General features: G+C 39.4%; 1 protein-coding gene across 3 annotated transcripts in view; it reads left to right on the top strand.

Moving 5' to 3' along the window:
- LOC121939649 (importin-13-like) overlaps positions 1-15874 on the top strand; it is a 39329-nt gene extending 23455 nt beyond the window's left edge. For 2 of the 3 annotated variants that reach the window (XM_042482652.2, XM_042482647.2), the window contains exons 14-23: positions 1804-1956; positions 3063-3143; positions 3257-3394; positions 5319-5415; positions 8336-8388; positions 11475-11541; positions 11730-11788; positions 11907-11996; positions 12144-12325; positions 13426-15874. In XM_042482652.2, the coding sequence (XP_042338586.1) occupies positions 1804-1956; positions 3063-3143; positions 3257-3394; positions 5319-5415; positions 8336-8388; positions 11475-11541; positions 11730-11788; positions 11907-11996; positions 12144-12325; positions 13426-13522 (1017 nt within the window). In that variant the 3' untranslated portion in view covers positions 13523-15874. Of the gene's footprint in view, positions 1-1803; positions 1957-3062; positions 3144-3256; positions 3395-5318; positions 5416-8335; positions 8389-11474; positions 11542-11729; positions 11789-11906; positions 11997-12143; positions 12326-13425 lie in introns of those variants that run through there. The other variant, XR_015776663.1, reaches the window with a different exon arrangement.
- Positions 15875-16172: the final 298 nt, after the last annotated feature.

Raw genomic sequence — 16172 nt, 5'->3', positions numbered from 1 at the left:
AAAAAAAACCCTGAGTAAAAGCTGTAAATCTTATGTGTTATTTTTGACCTGTTTGAGTAACATCTGATGTTTACTTTAAAACAAAAATGATGTATTTTAACTATATGACTGATAGACTGAAACATCCTTTGCGGTCTTTCCTCATGACCATGTTTGTTAAAAAAGCAGGCGTGTTTCTGCACTTTAGATGATGTGGAACGCTGTGATTGGCTTAAAGACATCTTATAAAATACGTCTGTGCTTTTGGTTAAAGTTGGATGACAGTTACCACAGATCTAGACATCCTAGAGAAGTTATGTAAGCGAAGACATTATGTCTGCTCTCTTCAAAGCCATCAGAGTCCATTGACAAGAACAGTAATTTTGCGATGGCTACAGGTGCCTCGATCAGTGAGTGTGTTTGTGTTATTGTGGGACTTTGGTATTTTGGTAAATTGACCTGCACTTGTATAACGCTTCTGTAGTCATCTGAACACTTGAAGCACTTTCACAGTACTTGTCCATTTGCCCATTCACACACACATTTGCACACAATCACATACCGATGGCACAGCCATCAGGAGCAATTTGGGGTTCAGTATTTTGCTTAAGGAGGAGCCAGGGATCGAAAAGCGTACCTTCCAATTAGAGGACAACCCGCGTTACCTCCTGAGCCACAGCTGCCAAAGACTGCAGTGCAGACATTACAGTTGTAAAGGGTTAGTCGGATTCACCAAAGTCCCACAAAAGTAAAAATAACTGATTTAGTCTGGTGGCTTTGAGGAGAGCAGAGATAATGGCTCCAGTTCTCCATCAGAAAGGGCAGCCAGGTAAAGCAGTGACAATATTCTAAATATTTCATACTCTTACTCTAAATTGATATTGATATTTTAAGGTGGCTAAAATCCGTGTTGCTGCTGCCTCACCCACATCAGTACATTGCTTGACTTCTATGACAGTAATCCTGTGTGCTTCTCCAACTGCCATGTACTTAAGGGAACACACTGACTATGGATTAGTGTGGCAAAAAATCAATGTATCAATACACATTTATTCTGAATAGCTGAAATGGCATCAATATTCATTTTCTGCAGAATGAATACACTGCTACCAGTTGTGCATCCTTGCTCTCTCTTAATGTTGATGTCATTCTGCTGTTCTCTGCCACTCACTGAGAAAAGGAAAGTTATCATTGTCATATTATAGACATATTATATTTATCTTTTTGTGAAAAAAATGATCATTTTATGCCCTCGGTGTCCAGTTTTTCAAGTGGTATTAAAAATGGTATTAAATACTAATATTTTTTACACATTCCAGTATTGTGACAACACTAAGAAGTACCTCATACAGGCACACTTAAAAAATATGAACAATCTTTAAGTTATAATAATAATTTACTTAATTGTTTACTATTGTGAAATATTTTCTAAATAACTAGTAATGACAAAATTGTAACAAGTAAGCTGTTTGAAAAAGTGCTTACTTTGTTTCTAACCAACTGAAAAGCTAGAAGTATTCAGAGCAGCTTGCTAAATTGATGAAATAAGTCATTTACAGCATTATGACTTATTAGCCCAACATTTAACATATTTTTAAATTGTTGTAGGCATTCCAAACATCCGTTTTCAGATCTGTTTACCCTCTTCAGGAGTAGTGAGCTTTTAGGGTTTGTTTGTCCTCTTGAATATTTTAGCAGTTACTTTTCAAGGCAGGCACTCGGCACTAAATGAGCCAGAGATGGTGGGGTTTGGATGTAGAGAAGCAAATTCTCCAAAAGAATAATTGGTTTCTTCATTGTTTGTTTGTGTTTTTCTTCTTGCAGCCGAATCCCTCCAATAAATTGGCAATCATCCATATCTTGGGGCTGCTGTCCAACCTTTTCACTACGCTCGACATCAGCAAGCAGGACGATGAGTCAGCAGACGGCTCTGCACCACCTGTCAAGACGGCCCCACCTCCACCTGGACCAAACCCAGTCAGTCACCACACACCATTTTCAGTGGCTACATTTTGCACTTGCACTAATATTTCATTGTTATTCCAAAATGACAATTTTCCAAAATGGATCCAAGTCATATAAACAGCATTCTCTGTTCAGATATTTTAAATTAGACTTTTTTCTGAATTTAGCATTTTCATCTTAAGACATGCGGGATATGCCGATATTAGTTGGGTTTTAGGAGCATTCTTGGGAGATATATATACAGCACAGGTTTTTGGCCATGTGCAAATACAGCAGTGCTGACTTTTTAAAGGAGGTACTTGTCGGAATGAAAGAGGGAGTCTGTGTTGTATGGTTGAAAAGTCTTTCACTGGGGGAAAATTTTGAATAACTCTTTATTTTGACACATAGAAGCAAAATGACAAGCTGCTCCAGCCGTTCCACTTTTCCATATTTTGACTGATATATATTTTGAAATATTGTGATAAACAACATTTGAGGCACATTAATCAGAGTATGCAGGGTTGCGTGTGGATGTGAATATTAGTGGAATATTAATTTTTGGGATACTGTGTTTATATAAACACAGAAATCAGGGTATTTGTATTCCACTTATAAATCCTGGTTTCTTTCAGAGTATCCCAGCATTTCCAGGTTTCTCATAATGGAATATGGTAATTACATGCTCAAACACATGAGCGGGATATTCCAAAAACGTGAACCATAAATGGCTTATTCATAGCTATGTAAATGCGTCATTGTCTTTTTTGGGGGGGTGAATTTGTCTTTGTTTGGAATATAGAAATGAACGTACTGTATGTCCTAGTTAAAGGCTGTTTAATGCTGCACGCAGCAGTTTGATAGTTGTGAAAAGCAGTGGGGCACATGGTGCTTGCAGCAGTATAAGCTCGTCTCCCTCCACCCGCCTGCTTCCTCTGCCACTGAATACATCCGCTATTGCTCGTTGTAGGGGTGAGGGTGGTCACCAGGACATTTTTGCGCTGTCACTCAACCATACTCATTAGTAATTCTGCTGATAGGCATGCACTCATGTGTAAATGCTAATGTGTAATGCTCCTGCTTGTTAGTGACTTTCGAGTCATCCTTTTATTTAAATGCAAAACATTTGTGTTTTTCAGGTGGTGGTGGTTTTGCAACAAGTGTTTGCTCTCATACAGACTGTGCTCAGTAAATGGCTCAACGATTCGCAGGTTGTAGAGGTGAGTCATTGACGTGCGCGGCCACATGCTGTCACATCATTTGCTTTTTAAGAAATCAGTCCACATAATCAGATATGACATTTCAGTGCAGCTGATCTCATGTTGTCCCTCAGGCGGTGTGCGCCATCTTTGAGAAGTCAGTGAAGACTCTGCTCCACGACTTTGCTCCCATGGTGTCTCAGCTTAGTGAGATGCTCGGGCAGATGTACAGTACAATTCCCCAGGCCTCAGCCCTCGACCTCACACGACAGGTACACACACACACACACACACACACACACACACACACACACACACACACACACACACACACATTAGTATTCTTCCTTTATTACTTACATGCAGAGAGATTTTAGAGATTAGTTAGAAAGGGCTGTGTACAAGCTAATCAGCAATGCATCAATGAGCTCAGGGTTAATGAGGATACAGTTTAAGTTTGTAAAACTTCATCCACAGTTGCAGTATGTAATTATGACTAAATTCTCAAGCATCATTTGTTGAGGCCATTACATTTTTTTCAGTCATGTTTCACTTCTGTCATGATTGTCATTGATCAAAATTGGCTGACAGATTTCTGTGTACGTATGGATCATAGCAATGTTTACATTTAGATTAATTCAGTTTAAAATCCTATTAGAAATGAAAATTAAACTAAAACCAGGAGTTTTCCTGACTAAGAATGTACACTGTCAGGTCTTTCCTATTGTCTTGACAGTCGATTTATGCTTGTTTTGGGGGGTGTTCTTCTTACTTTGTGACGTTAGTTTCCGTATTTTTTTACAACAAAAAATTGAAACACCCAACTCAAGATTTTTTCTTTTTGACTCCACTTAAGAGAGTTATTTGTAATACAAACGTATTACATCCAGCGCTGTTTGTTTTGTGTTGGGGTCGCATGTGTAGGTGTGATTTTGCAGGTGCTGCAGCTGCAGACAGACAGTGTGACCCCTGCTTGCTTTTCATATTTGTAAACAGAACTTTTGAGATAGAGAGATGTTAGTAGCAAGCACAGACTGTATATTAAAATGGACTACTTGTCTCCACTCACTCCAACTGTAGAAAAATGAAGCCAAAATATCCTTGATACAACTGCTGGCATATTGTGCTGGTGACATCATTTGGATCCAGAGTCTGTGCATATGCGATCTCCGCTTTAACCAGTAATAAGTTCCCACAAATACACCTGTACAACTAACTGTGAGCAGTGCTCTTTATCGCAAGCACACCTGTAAGCACATATAGTTGTCTATCATGACATCAAGTCACCTTTTCATGGCAACAAATAATCAATTAAAGTCAAACTTATCAGAAACACTTGAACAAATATCAAGGTGATCACCAGGGGGTGATGGAGGTGTTTTGGCTTCACCTGGGCGAGCTGACATGTCGTCCATCCTTATATACAGTCTATAGTTACAAGACACTAACAGCTTTTTTTTTACGTGCTTCCCCCAGTGCAGATCTTGACAGAAACCAAACATAAGTTGAAAAACATTTAGGGCTCTGAGAGCACCTCATTCTTCTGTGAGAGCTCTGATTGATATATTTTATACCAAAATAGGTTATATATCATGATTAATTTGGAGAAACTAAAACAATTCTATGTAAAATCAGAAATTCAACAACATCCATATAGTCCTAAAGGATTGATTTTGATGTTTCATATCCACATTTTACTGCAACTACGAGGATTTGACTGTGAGATTGGCAGTTGAATCAGGCTCCTTAGATTAAATCGCCAAATTGTCGACTATTTGGGGTCACCTCTAGCTAAAATAAATAAGTCTGTTTCTGCAGCTGAACAGTGTCTTATTTGCAAAATTCAGACACATTTGCAAAAAAACTGTTTTCTCACCACAGGGCTCGTTTTCTCACTGCACTGTCAGTCCAAATGCTACGACAAAAAAATAAATTCTCTGCAGGCTGCAGCATCATAAATCACAGATACGCTCAAAATATACAAGGCGTGATTCATAAAAATGGGCGGTGGCAGGGGAGATATCTTATACTAAGCTGCTGTATGAAAACACAGGTTTTTCCAGTAATCTGGTTTCTGCAGTGTGTGTAAAGACGTCCTGTGGTTTACTGCCGTAGCCTGTTTTCCTCCCAATAACCTGTGTTTTTTGTGTGCAAGTAAACACAGCGAGTGTCTGATGTGAAGTCCTGCTGTTTCAGATGGTGCATATCTTTGCCAGCGAGACAGACCACTTCCCACCCATCAAGGCTCTGTTTGAGCTAGTTACCTCGGTAACGCTGTCCATCTTCCATCAAGGTAGGGGGTCCAGCAGGGGTGGGACTATGAACACTGTCAAATGTGTCTGTTCAGATCAGTGGTAGACCTTTGAATGTGTCTGATCATATTTGATTTCACAGGGTACAAAATCATTTCTGGATGTAACAGAGGACAAGAGTGAAACTTCACATTCAAAAGAAAACAAATTATTCAAAATTTAATTTCTGTCTGTAACTGTCCATGAAGGCTAACATGCTGCATTTCTAGATGATAAAAGAGGTCAGTCTGGAGGCAGCAAATAGGAAATTCACAAAAGGTCAGAGGTCCCTGGACTCTGCTGTCACAGTCGACCTTTAAACATTTGCTCTCATTACTCATTAATACAAGTGGATTCACAAAGTGGTCTGCCTGCTTGATGTATTGATGTAACAAATGATCATTTTATCAATGCAGACTTCTGTTTCCACTGATCATTATTATGGTTTGCCTTAAACGTATGTTATGTAATCAATACGTTGCAATGTTTTCTATATTTATTAGTCTAATATTTGCTTATTTTATTTCTTTGAATCCGTTTATTTGAATTTTTACTGTTTCAGTGTCTGAGCTGCATGAAAATGACTTTCATTTTGCAAAGCGTTAAATGTCGATCCAAAGTTTCATAAAGGAGCTGTATCCATCATCAGAGCATTAATAAAGCTGCAAACAACTATTTGCTATGTAAAGATATAGTAGCGTAAATGGCGTCCTGAGCAGAGACTGGAGTCACAATTCCCTTTGTGTGTTTTAATCCGAGCTTCTCTGCTCTTTGTTGTGGTAGCCGGTCCACATTCAGCTAACCGCCGCTGCTCTGCACTGCGCTCACCGCTGCCTGACCCATGTTTCGTTGCTGCAGAAGCATAGTGCCTACCTACCATCCCCCCACATTTTTCAACCATGGAGTACCACCGTGACTTGCAAATACTATGAATATATCAACTGGAGAGCTGTGAGTTTGTTTCCAGCTCGCAGTGGATAAATCCTCATCTTGCGGTAACAGTTTAACTTTCTGCTAACGCAAACATTCAACTGTTGACTGGAAGATTCAAATCCGCAGAAAAAACATCAGGTCCATCAAAATGAAAGCACCAAGGGCTGATTCATTTGAGTATAACAATACTTTTTTTTAAATTTAACTGTAATAGTACTTTATTTAACTTCATATTTAACATAATAACATTATTTTGTTAAACTTTATTATACCAGAAGTTGATGTAACTTTTTTTATGACAGTTTGTAACTGTGGTTCATTTCATATTTTTTAATTTAGTAGTTTACAGTGATTTAGAGGATATTTTAAGATTTTGAGATATATATTGTGTATCGCAATAAAGCCTAAAAATATCATGATATTATTTTGAAGCCACATCACTCGGCCATAACTTAAAGTCACAGAGATGCCGATTCACACGTGACGAATATTATCAAACGACATCTGTGTTTGCAAAATATGTTTGGTAATTTGCGGTAATTTTTTTATTGACAGATTACGGACATGGCATATTTGCAGAGGATTAAGATCACAAATAACATCCACAGTTTTTAAAAATACCAGAGGTCCCCAGGTTATACCAGTCCAGTGCAAATAGGGCTATAAATATACTCTGAATGCTGCATACAGCTTCTTTAATGTGCGTGACCCCGGGGCCAGACTTAAGTTCTTATTTCCGCTTAACAAAAGACGGACATGAATGAGATGATATAATTTGATCCACCACACTGGGTTAGGATACTTGTACCAGCTCTGTGTGCCGCTCCCCTTCCCTTTGTGTTGTCCCCTCTTTCCTCCTCTCCTGCTTTGACTGGTTCAGTAATGGCTGCCTCTCCTCCTCCCTCTAAACTCCTTCTTTTCTGAGCAGGTGCCTTTCATTAGACAGTATCAGACACAGGAAACAGTCACAGCACAGAGACCACTAGCTTATTCAGTTGGCTGACATTTAACATAGCGGGGCGGGCCAGCTCAATGCAGCCGCAGCCACTGCTGTGCTAGGATTAGAGTCGGGCTCTCCATCACAGCCCTCTGAATAAGCCCTGAATTCTCTGGAGGGGTTGTGTGTGGATGAGGGCTGGAGGGGGGTATTGAGCAGGAAACTTGTTTGGAGTCTGGGAACAGCTAAAGCTGGGCGCTTACTACAGACGTTTGTTCTGTTTCATAACAAGTTTGCTGTTGGAGTCCCTCCAACATCAATCTTAAGCCATCGGAGAAAACCATGTTTGAAAGTCGGGAATCTCTCGATGTGGATTCTTCAGCTTCTGCAGGAAACGTGTGTTTAACCGTGCATCATTTTGCCTTAAAAAGTCTCGTAGTCTGTGTCCAGCCTAAAGGGAGGTAGTGATATCAGAACCTGTCCTGATGTGTGAGTGTGATCATACGGACGGCTGTGGGTTCAAGCAAAGGGGATCTTATTGACCAGCTCTGAATGGACCCTTTACGGAGACCTCCTCCTCCTGAGGCACAGTCTGAGAGGAAATGTGTTGTTTGATCACACTGATGCCAGCAGTGCCTCTTGGGAAGGAGGTAAAAGGGGGTTCATTCAGGTCGGGCGCCTCTTTCCCTCCAAACTGTAACAGTAACAGAGGTGCCTCCTGGGTTCCCACTCCAAACCCACTTTTGTTTCTTTAGGTTTGTTCTTTTTCTCTCGTTACTTCTTCCTTTTTTTCTCTCCAAACAGACCCATGTCTTTGTCTTCTGCCTGTTTTTTGTTTTTGGTTGGTCTGTTCTACCAAGACTCTGCCAAAGCTTCATATGCCCCCTCCCCCCCTTCTCCCCTTCGTTCCTTACTCACGTGTGAATTATTTCAATGAAATATTTTTGAGTTCTCTTTTATTTCCACATGACTGTTGAATCTATTCAGTTGCTGTTTGTATATTATTCTTATTCTCTTATGATTTCTTAAGTTTCATCTTTATTATATTTTAGGACCCAGGGATCATCCTGATATTGTTGATTCATTTATGCAACTCCAAGCTCAGGTGTGTTTTTGGTTTCTTATTTCATTCACTTTGGGTTTCTCTCTCTCTTTCTCTCTTTTTCTGATTTCTCACTGTTTCTCTGTCCTCTCCTTCCTCTCTGCCTCTCTCTGTTCTTTGTTACTGGGCCCTAAGGTGTCCCATCACATAGGCGAGGCGGTGGAATGAAACGTGAGGGGAATGTTTGAAGAAGAGACGTCTGTCTCTCCTCAAACGCTTTTGATTCTAACAGTCACCTCGCCACACTAAGTGCACACCTTTTTTTTTCTAGTAGAAAACCACCTAAATCAGTCTGTTATGCTCATATTATTGTAAAAAGCATTTGCACACCAAGCCAGTGGCCTACGGTAGTTATGATTGGCCCCAGTGCACACTATTATTATGGGCTCTAGTGCATAGAAGTAGTTTTGCATATAACATTTTGTCACATGATCAAATAGAGGCTTGACAGTGTACAACATCAACATGCATGGTGCAATGCAGTCATCATTGCATATCTGTATGACAAAAACAGCATTAAAAGATTCAAGAAGAGTATTTGCATCCACAGAATGAAAAGAAATGCCATTTCTCACCAGCTCCTTTCAGTGCATTTAAAAAAAGGTAATAAATATTCTAAAAACAACTATCAATACAATAAAACAAACACAATTCCTAAGATAAAAAGTTCAGGCGAAGCTGAAAAAAAGTGCGTTAGTGTGGTTTTAATGTGTATGTTAAATAAGCGACATACTTTGTCATAGATTTCTACTGACTATTTTACAAATAAACAAACAAACAAACAAACAAAAAACCTTACAGAGGTGGGTTTGCCTTTTCAAAGGCACATATAGTAAACGGCCCCAATTCAAGATTATAATAGTTCTTGGAAACTTGTTCTAGGATGGTGCTCTGTCAGAAAGGTCTGTCTATATTTACGCCCTTGCACCAAGCTGTAATGTGTTTGTTTTTAAGATTCTTACTTGAAAGCATTGGATAATATGAAAATTTTATATCTTGATAATGTGGCCAAAATAATTGCCATCAAGCGGCAACCTCCAGGTCTGAAAAATGAAGCAAACGCACAAGTGCCAAAAGGTGCAGTTCTCTTATTGTCCACTTGAGGCTGACTCCAAAACAGCCTCAATCCTCGTAGACTCTCGTGTCAACTTTACAGCAGAAAAACAGTTTTGGTCTCTAAATTTAATTTTAACTGTATGGGGGGGTGAATCTTTATCTTACTCACCTCTTTATGCTTAAATTTATACATGTACTTTTGACATTTACGACGTTTTTGAAAGATTTCATGGACATAAGTTGTCAGAGGGATATAATCCTTCTATTAATAATCACGTTGTTTCTGCTTTTGGCTGCTAAACGTGGCGAGCACTGAAAACATTTCCACCTTAATAAAACTTTCATTTATTTAAAGCTCTCAGACATTTTCTAAACATTGTTCTGAGTTAACTTCATAAAGAAACTGTGGGTGAGGGGAAAAAATCAATACATAATAATATGATATTTTCTGTGGCAATATTGTATCGATACAAAGATACCAAGTATTGATTTTTTTACTACATAAAGTAATAATGCAAATACAAGATAAAGTTTTTGGTAACCTACTAGAATATTATAATCTATCTATTAAAAATGATATTTTACTACAATAAAAATGATTGAAGTGATAAACTTTATCTTAGAAACTTTATCTTATTAGAAAACAGATGTTCACAAAATGTTCCTTTTAGGACATAAATTACATTTAAAAAAGGTACTAAATTGCAATGTGTTATTGTTATTCTCCATATATTACAAAATGCTTAACATCACAATAATATTGTATCGTGACTAAATTATCCTGATTGTACCATGTTGTGGTGTCGAGTGGTCGAAAAACTTAATCTTAACCTCAGTTTTAGCTGTCCAACATCTGAAATCGCAGCCTTATTACCTGCCTGTACGAGACACGTGACACGAGTCTCTATAACATAAAAAAATATGAATTTAATCCCACAAAACAGCCCAAAGCTACAATGAAGACATCTTTATTAAACTTATTTATGAATACCAAAATATGTGCTCAAATTATTTTTCAGATTTTAAAAACATACAATGTTAAACCTTTTCCTTAAATGGCAATGACACATATGGATTTATTAACAGGCTGCTTCGAAAATAGAAATATATATTCGCTCATGTCTGGCGTTTTATTCATGACTATTTTAAGCACTTACATTTTTAACTTCATCTTCAATTTTTTTCAGTAAAATCAACATCAGGGCACATTTGCTCGTTAGAAAAACATCAACACACTCAGCGTCTTAGATGAAATATTTTAGTTGATGCGGCGCTTTTGGGAGGATGATGTAACGGCGTCAGCATCGGCGTTGTGGTGCCGGGTGACTGGTTAGTCTCTGAGCCCCGTCCTCCTCTGAAGTCATTCCAGCCCAGAGCCAATCAAAGCCCAAATGAATTAATATTCAACTAATATTAATCAGCTCTGACAAATTGGCTGATGGCTCTCCTGTTTTATATTTTTGTCTTCCGTCTTCATTCTTCTTCCTTTGTTTTCTATCTTTGGATAGATCTGACCTTCATCTCTCTCCCTTTCCCTCTCTCCCTCTCTTCCTCTCCTCCATCCTGAATGAGTTCATTATTACGAGATGATTATTTCTCTTTATCTGCACATGTTAATTACTTACACACTTCTGTTGCATATTCAATCCAGTCAACCAAAAACAAGGAAAAGTTAATGTTTCAAATGCAATTTAAAAAAAAATCATCATTGCCTTTAGTTTGACTTAAGTTTCCAATGATTTCAAAGTTTGATTTTTTGCAATTTGTTTGTTATACCTGCTGAGTTCTGCATTGGAGGATCTCTGTATGAGTTTGGATAAAGTTTGTCCTAAACAGATGGAGAGAGCACTAAAGCCTGGTAGGCAGATCTGTTCTCAGTCCTGTGTTGCTGTCAGATCCGGCTACCAGGCTGAGCGGGTATTGTTCATAGCAGTATTTTGAAGGAGCTTATGTAGCGGAAATGTGGTGAAGCAGCACCGATTGGGTCGGCCGTCAGAAACATGCTCTGTTTAATGCCTTTATCTGCCTCTTAGGCCCTCAAACGGAAGCCCGATTTGTTCTTGTCTGAGAGTCTTGACGTGAAAGCGGTGTTCCACTGTGGTGAGTTTGCTCATGGTTTACAAACACACACACACACACACACACACACATACACACACACTGTTCTGGGTGTTTTGCATCAGTTCCTGAGAAACATGTGCCTGTCAGTACAAAGTAGAATCTGTGAATGTTTGACACCATCCTTCAGTAGTTTATTTATGTTTTCTGGCTCCCTCTCCCACTTCTAGGAGTTCTGTCACTCAAATTTCCCGAGGCTCCGACAGTCAAGTCAACGTGCTTGTTCTTTGTGAGCACACACACACACACACACACACACACAACTTAAAACCCCACAAGAATGTGAATGTTTACAAATGAGTCATCTGGCATTTAATGTGCTGATTCAGTCTGTGTTTCTGCTTCAGACCGAGCTGTTACCCCACTGCTCAGATGTGCCTCCGCTGGCCAGAGTGGTGCAGGAGGACGGCAAACTGTTGATCCAGGCCTTGCTGGAGGTGCGAAGCAGCACGTTACACGTTTACACGTCACGCCACAGCAAAGTTTCATCACTTCACTGACGCTGCAGTCGGCTGTGTTAACTTTTCCTCCTCTGCTGCTGTAATTAAGTCCCTGCTGTCAAATTTCTCCATCGCTCTCTCCAGGGCATCGGGGGCGGGGCATCTCGGAGCCTCATGGACCAGTTTGCAGAAGTGCTTTTCTGTATGAACAAGCACTGCTTCTCTCTGCTCTCCATATGGTTGAAGGAGGCGCTGCAGCCTCCTGGGTTCCCGTCATCGCGGGTCACAGTCGAACAGAAGGAAAACTTCTCACATCAGATACTCAGGTAACACCGCCGGACATTTGGCTCACTGACTAATGAGCGCATCCAGTGGACCAACCACATTTTTATCTCCGCCAGGCGCAGATCGTGTGTCTGGTTTAAGTGTGTGTATTTGTCTGTAGGCCTCATATTTTGTGTGCACCTTTTTGACGTATGCTCAAGGACCTGTTTTTGTGGTGATTCACCACCACTCCTCGTTCCTCGTAATTGGCTGTTAGGGGTTGTAAGTTTATTCCAAAATCGTCTCAGCTAAGGCATTTCGACCTTTGTCATGGCTCAAAAACTGATGTCCAAAGAAAAGTCTAGTCTCATTTTGCAGTTTTATTCTGTACCTGACATGTATATATTATGATCCACTGAAGGTATGCATAATTCGAGATGAATAAGTCAGCTGCTTTTATTTTATTTGCAGTCTACCTGCGATGCAGTTTGATCTGTCTTCCGCTCAGTGCCATACAACACCAGGGGCATTTTGGGAGCACAGAATTGTGCGAGTAAAGAATTATGCAAGAATAGTGTTTTAAAAAGCATAGCGTTTTGTGGACGTAGCATTCGCGAGCAAGCAGAGTGTTTCACAACAATTTCTAGACTTGCAGATTTAATTGATTTGATCATTTTTCCTCGATGTGCTTCTACCATAAATAAGTAGGCTACAGAGTTCAGTGGTTCAGTTTTTGTCTCTTTAAATTGTGTTTATTGTTGTCATTTTCTACTTTGTTATGCTGTAGGGGGGTTATATTCTTAAAAGTCCAGTTATGAACGACATAGATCAAAGATTTGTGGCTTTGTTTCAGTTTTTAAAAATGCACAGATCCCTATAACTACATCGCATCTTCATTTCGCATACAGTGCCTGTTTGCAAAACAAATGTAAAATGCACCGCCGCTCTGTCAAAAATAGTTGAGGCACATATTTTTATTAATTGCTGGGGTGCTTTTAATGGCGTTTGGTGTAATTACAAGGAGAGTGGCTGCAGTCAGCTTGGGGGACCGGCTGCCACTCTACTGGGTGCACTTTTTTTTTTTTTTTTGCATATATTTTCTAACGGTATCTATTTGCCCACCCCGACCCCCCGACCCTTTACTGCCTCTTCTGTTGTGCAGAGAACGAGTGAACAAGCGGAGGGTGAAGGACATAGTGAAGGAGTTCACACTACTCTCCAGAGGGCTCCATGGTACAGAGTATGCCGCTGAATACTGAAACTCTACCCTTGAACTCTCACCTAACCGTGACCTCTGCCCTCAGCGCAAAACAACCGGATGCCACAACAACACAGTGCTCACAAACCCCATCAGCGAAGATATCGTGAAATGATTGTAACGAAAAACCCGCCCCCGCCGCAGGACAAGACATGGAACCATTCCAGCACCGACCCGCCATCGGATTAATGGACAAACATTAAACCCCCGGTGGCTTTAGGGGAGGCTGTCCTCTCTGCTCTGATTCTTTTTTTCTGTTCTAAGATTGATGGTTTCTCTCTCCCTCCTCTCTCCTCTTGATTTCTTCAGAAGAGCTTCGAGCAGCGCTCCCAGCATGCTGCCTTCTATCTCTGTCTTGTTCTGCCTTTCTAGATCTTCCTGTGGTTCCTAGGTCGTCTCCTGGTGATTAGCATCCATATGAAATGATAGTGGTATCGTACGTAGCTACTTGACATTATTTTTCAAAATAAATCAGATTAATTATATAAATGTATATGTATACACATATAGAAGGATAGTGGTTGTCAGTCCTGCTGCTGCTAACGGGAAGAGAGAAGGACCAATGACAGGAGGGGATTCTGCAGGAAAAATGGCATTATACAATAATATTTACTTCTCATCATGCCCCTGTGATCTTTGCATTTGCCAAATTATCATGTTTTGTGATTTTCTTTTGTTATATATATATATATATGCCTTTTTTTGGGGGTGGGGGGGGGGTTATGAGTGGAAAAGGAGTCACTTAACTGGACTAAAAACAGTTTGCTCTCTTGCCTAGCCCTCGATGTTCAGGGCTGTACCTCATGTACATACAGTCCCACCCAGTCAAACTGCAGTCTCCTCAGATCGGACAGTGGTTTTTATGCATCGGTCCCTTAGGTGAAGCAGGACTGCCTAGAATGAAGGCTAGAGAGAAGATAATGAATTAAAGTGAGAGAGAAAGAACGAAATGGAAGCTGAGAAGGGAACCGAGTATTTGGAGGGATGAATAATCCCGACGAAGGACTGCTTAGTCACTGTAATCGTGCAAAAATATTAATCGAGTTGTGCATATTAACAGTTATTGCCGAACACTTCTGTGTATTTGAGTGTGTGCGTGTGTTCATACCTGTATGTATGAGAGGTTATGTGTGTGCACAGATGTATCTTTTTTTCCCACTTGTTCAGTGCACTTATATTGGACCTACAGTACACATCCATAACTTCCTCCTATCTTTTAACCCTCGGAAACCTGAGCAAACTGGTTTTCTATCTTTCAAAAACATTGGAAGAAAGCAGTGAGCAACTGAACAATACATGGCCCAAAAAATAGCAAGAAATTCCTTTTTTTTTTTTTCAAGTTACAAAAACTTACTGCAAAATAAGCAAAGAAAAGTAAAACAAAACCTAAAATAATGACCTGAAAAAAGTGTAGAAAATTAAAATATTTATGTAGGATTTTTTTTTTTCTGTCACGTAATTTTAAAAATATAATTCTAATTATTATTAATGTAGTTTTCTGGACATTTTTCTTTAGTTTTTTGATAATTTTGTGATTATCGTCACCTTTTCAAAAGCAAATTTTCTTCTAATTTTCAGGTCATGTTATAAAAAAAAGTTACGAAAAAATTACTGGAAAAAAAAGGGGGAAAAAAGTAAAGTAAACCACAAAACCAAACAAGAAAGTGACCTGAAAAAGGTACAGAAAACTAAAATATGTGTAGAACATTTTTTTCCTGTTAAATAATTTGAAACATATAACTATAACAATTTTAAATACAATTTTCTAGACTTTTTCTTATAATTTTGAAATATTTGTCATTCCTTTATAAAAAACTAATTTTCAGGTCATTTATTTTTTTTTTTCAGTTTGTGGGACATGTTGTAATGTTGGTAATTGCCTTTTTTAACTGTTTTTGAAAGAAATCAAAACATTTTGCTCATGTTTCAAAGGGTTAAACAAAGAGCTCGTTCATTTCTTCACACTCTCTTCTTAAAGACTGACCAGGCACGTCCAGCATTTCACCTCAGCAATCACACCCACCCGTCAAACCTCCTTATCACCTGGAATGACCAGCCGGTGATAATCATTGACCAGACTCATCTATATATCGATCTGTTATTGACACCAACTACCGCTCTTAACAAAAAAAAAAAAGCTTCATCCATCCTGGTCACTGCCTTGGAGAGGACCACGAAGGATTAGAGAGTTCAGTAACGAAACATCTCTGAGAAAGTTATTCAGCATTCGCAGCGAGAATTAACACCGACATTCTGTGCTCATCCATTATGCCGGAGACATTTTTGTTGAAGTGATGCTGTAAAATACACTGAATCAGCAGGACCAGTTAATAACATTCAGCGTCGAAATGTACTTTGTGGTCTCTGATGAACTTTATCTCAGTCTAATCCTTCTGTCTTATCCGAGGTGCCTGCAGACATGTAGCATGTATGTGTTTTGTGGGGGGTGGTTTCGGGGGTTCAGGGGACGATATTCAGTGTGTGAGACGCTGCAGAAACGCGTGATTTAGGAGTCAACACTGATCCTCTGTCTGTTATTGTGGGAAAATAAAACGGTGTTTATCACAGTTTAAAGAAGGAGTGGTAGGTGGAGGAGGGGAAGGGGGGGGGGGGACGAAATGTACATTGTTTTTTTTGTACCTTGGCTTTAA

Source organism: Plectropomus leopardus, chromosome 5, assembly GCF_026936395.1.
Source record: "Plectropomus leopardus strain MGB_pleo_1.0 chromosome 5, ASM2693639v1, whole genome shotgun sequence".
Taxonomy (NCBI): Eukaryota; Metazoa; Chordata; class Actinopteri; order Perciformes; family Serranidae; genus Plectropomus; species Plectropomus leopardus.
This window is presented reverse-complemented; position numbering and strand designations above follow the sequence as displayed.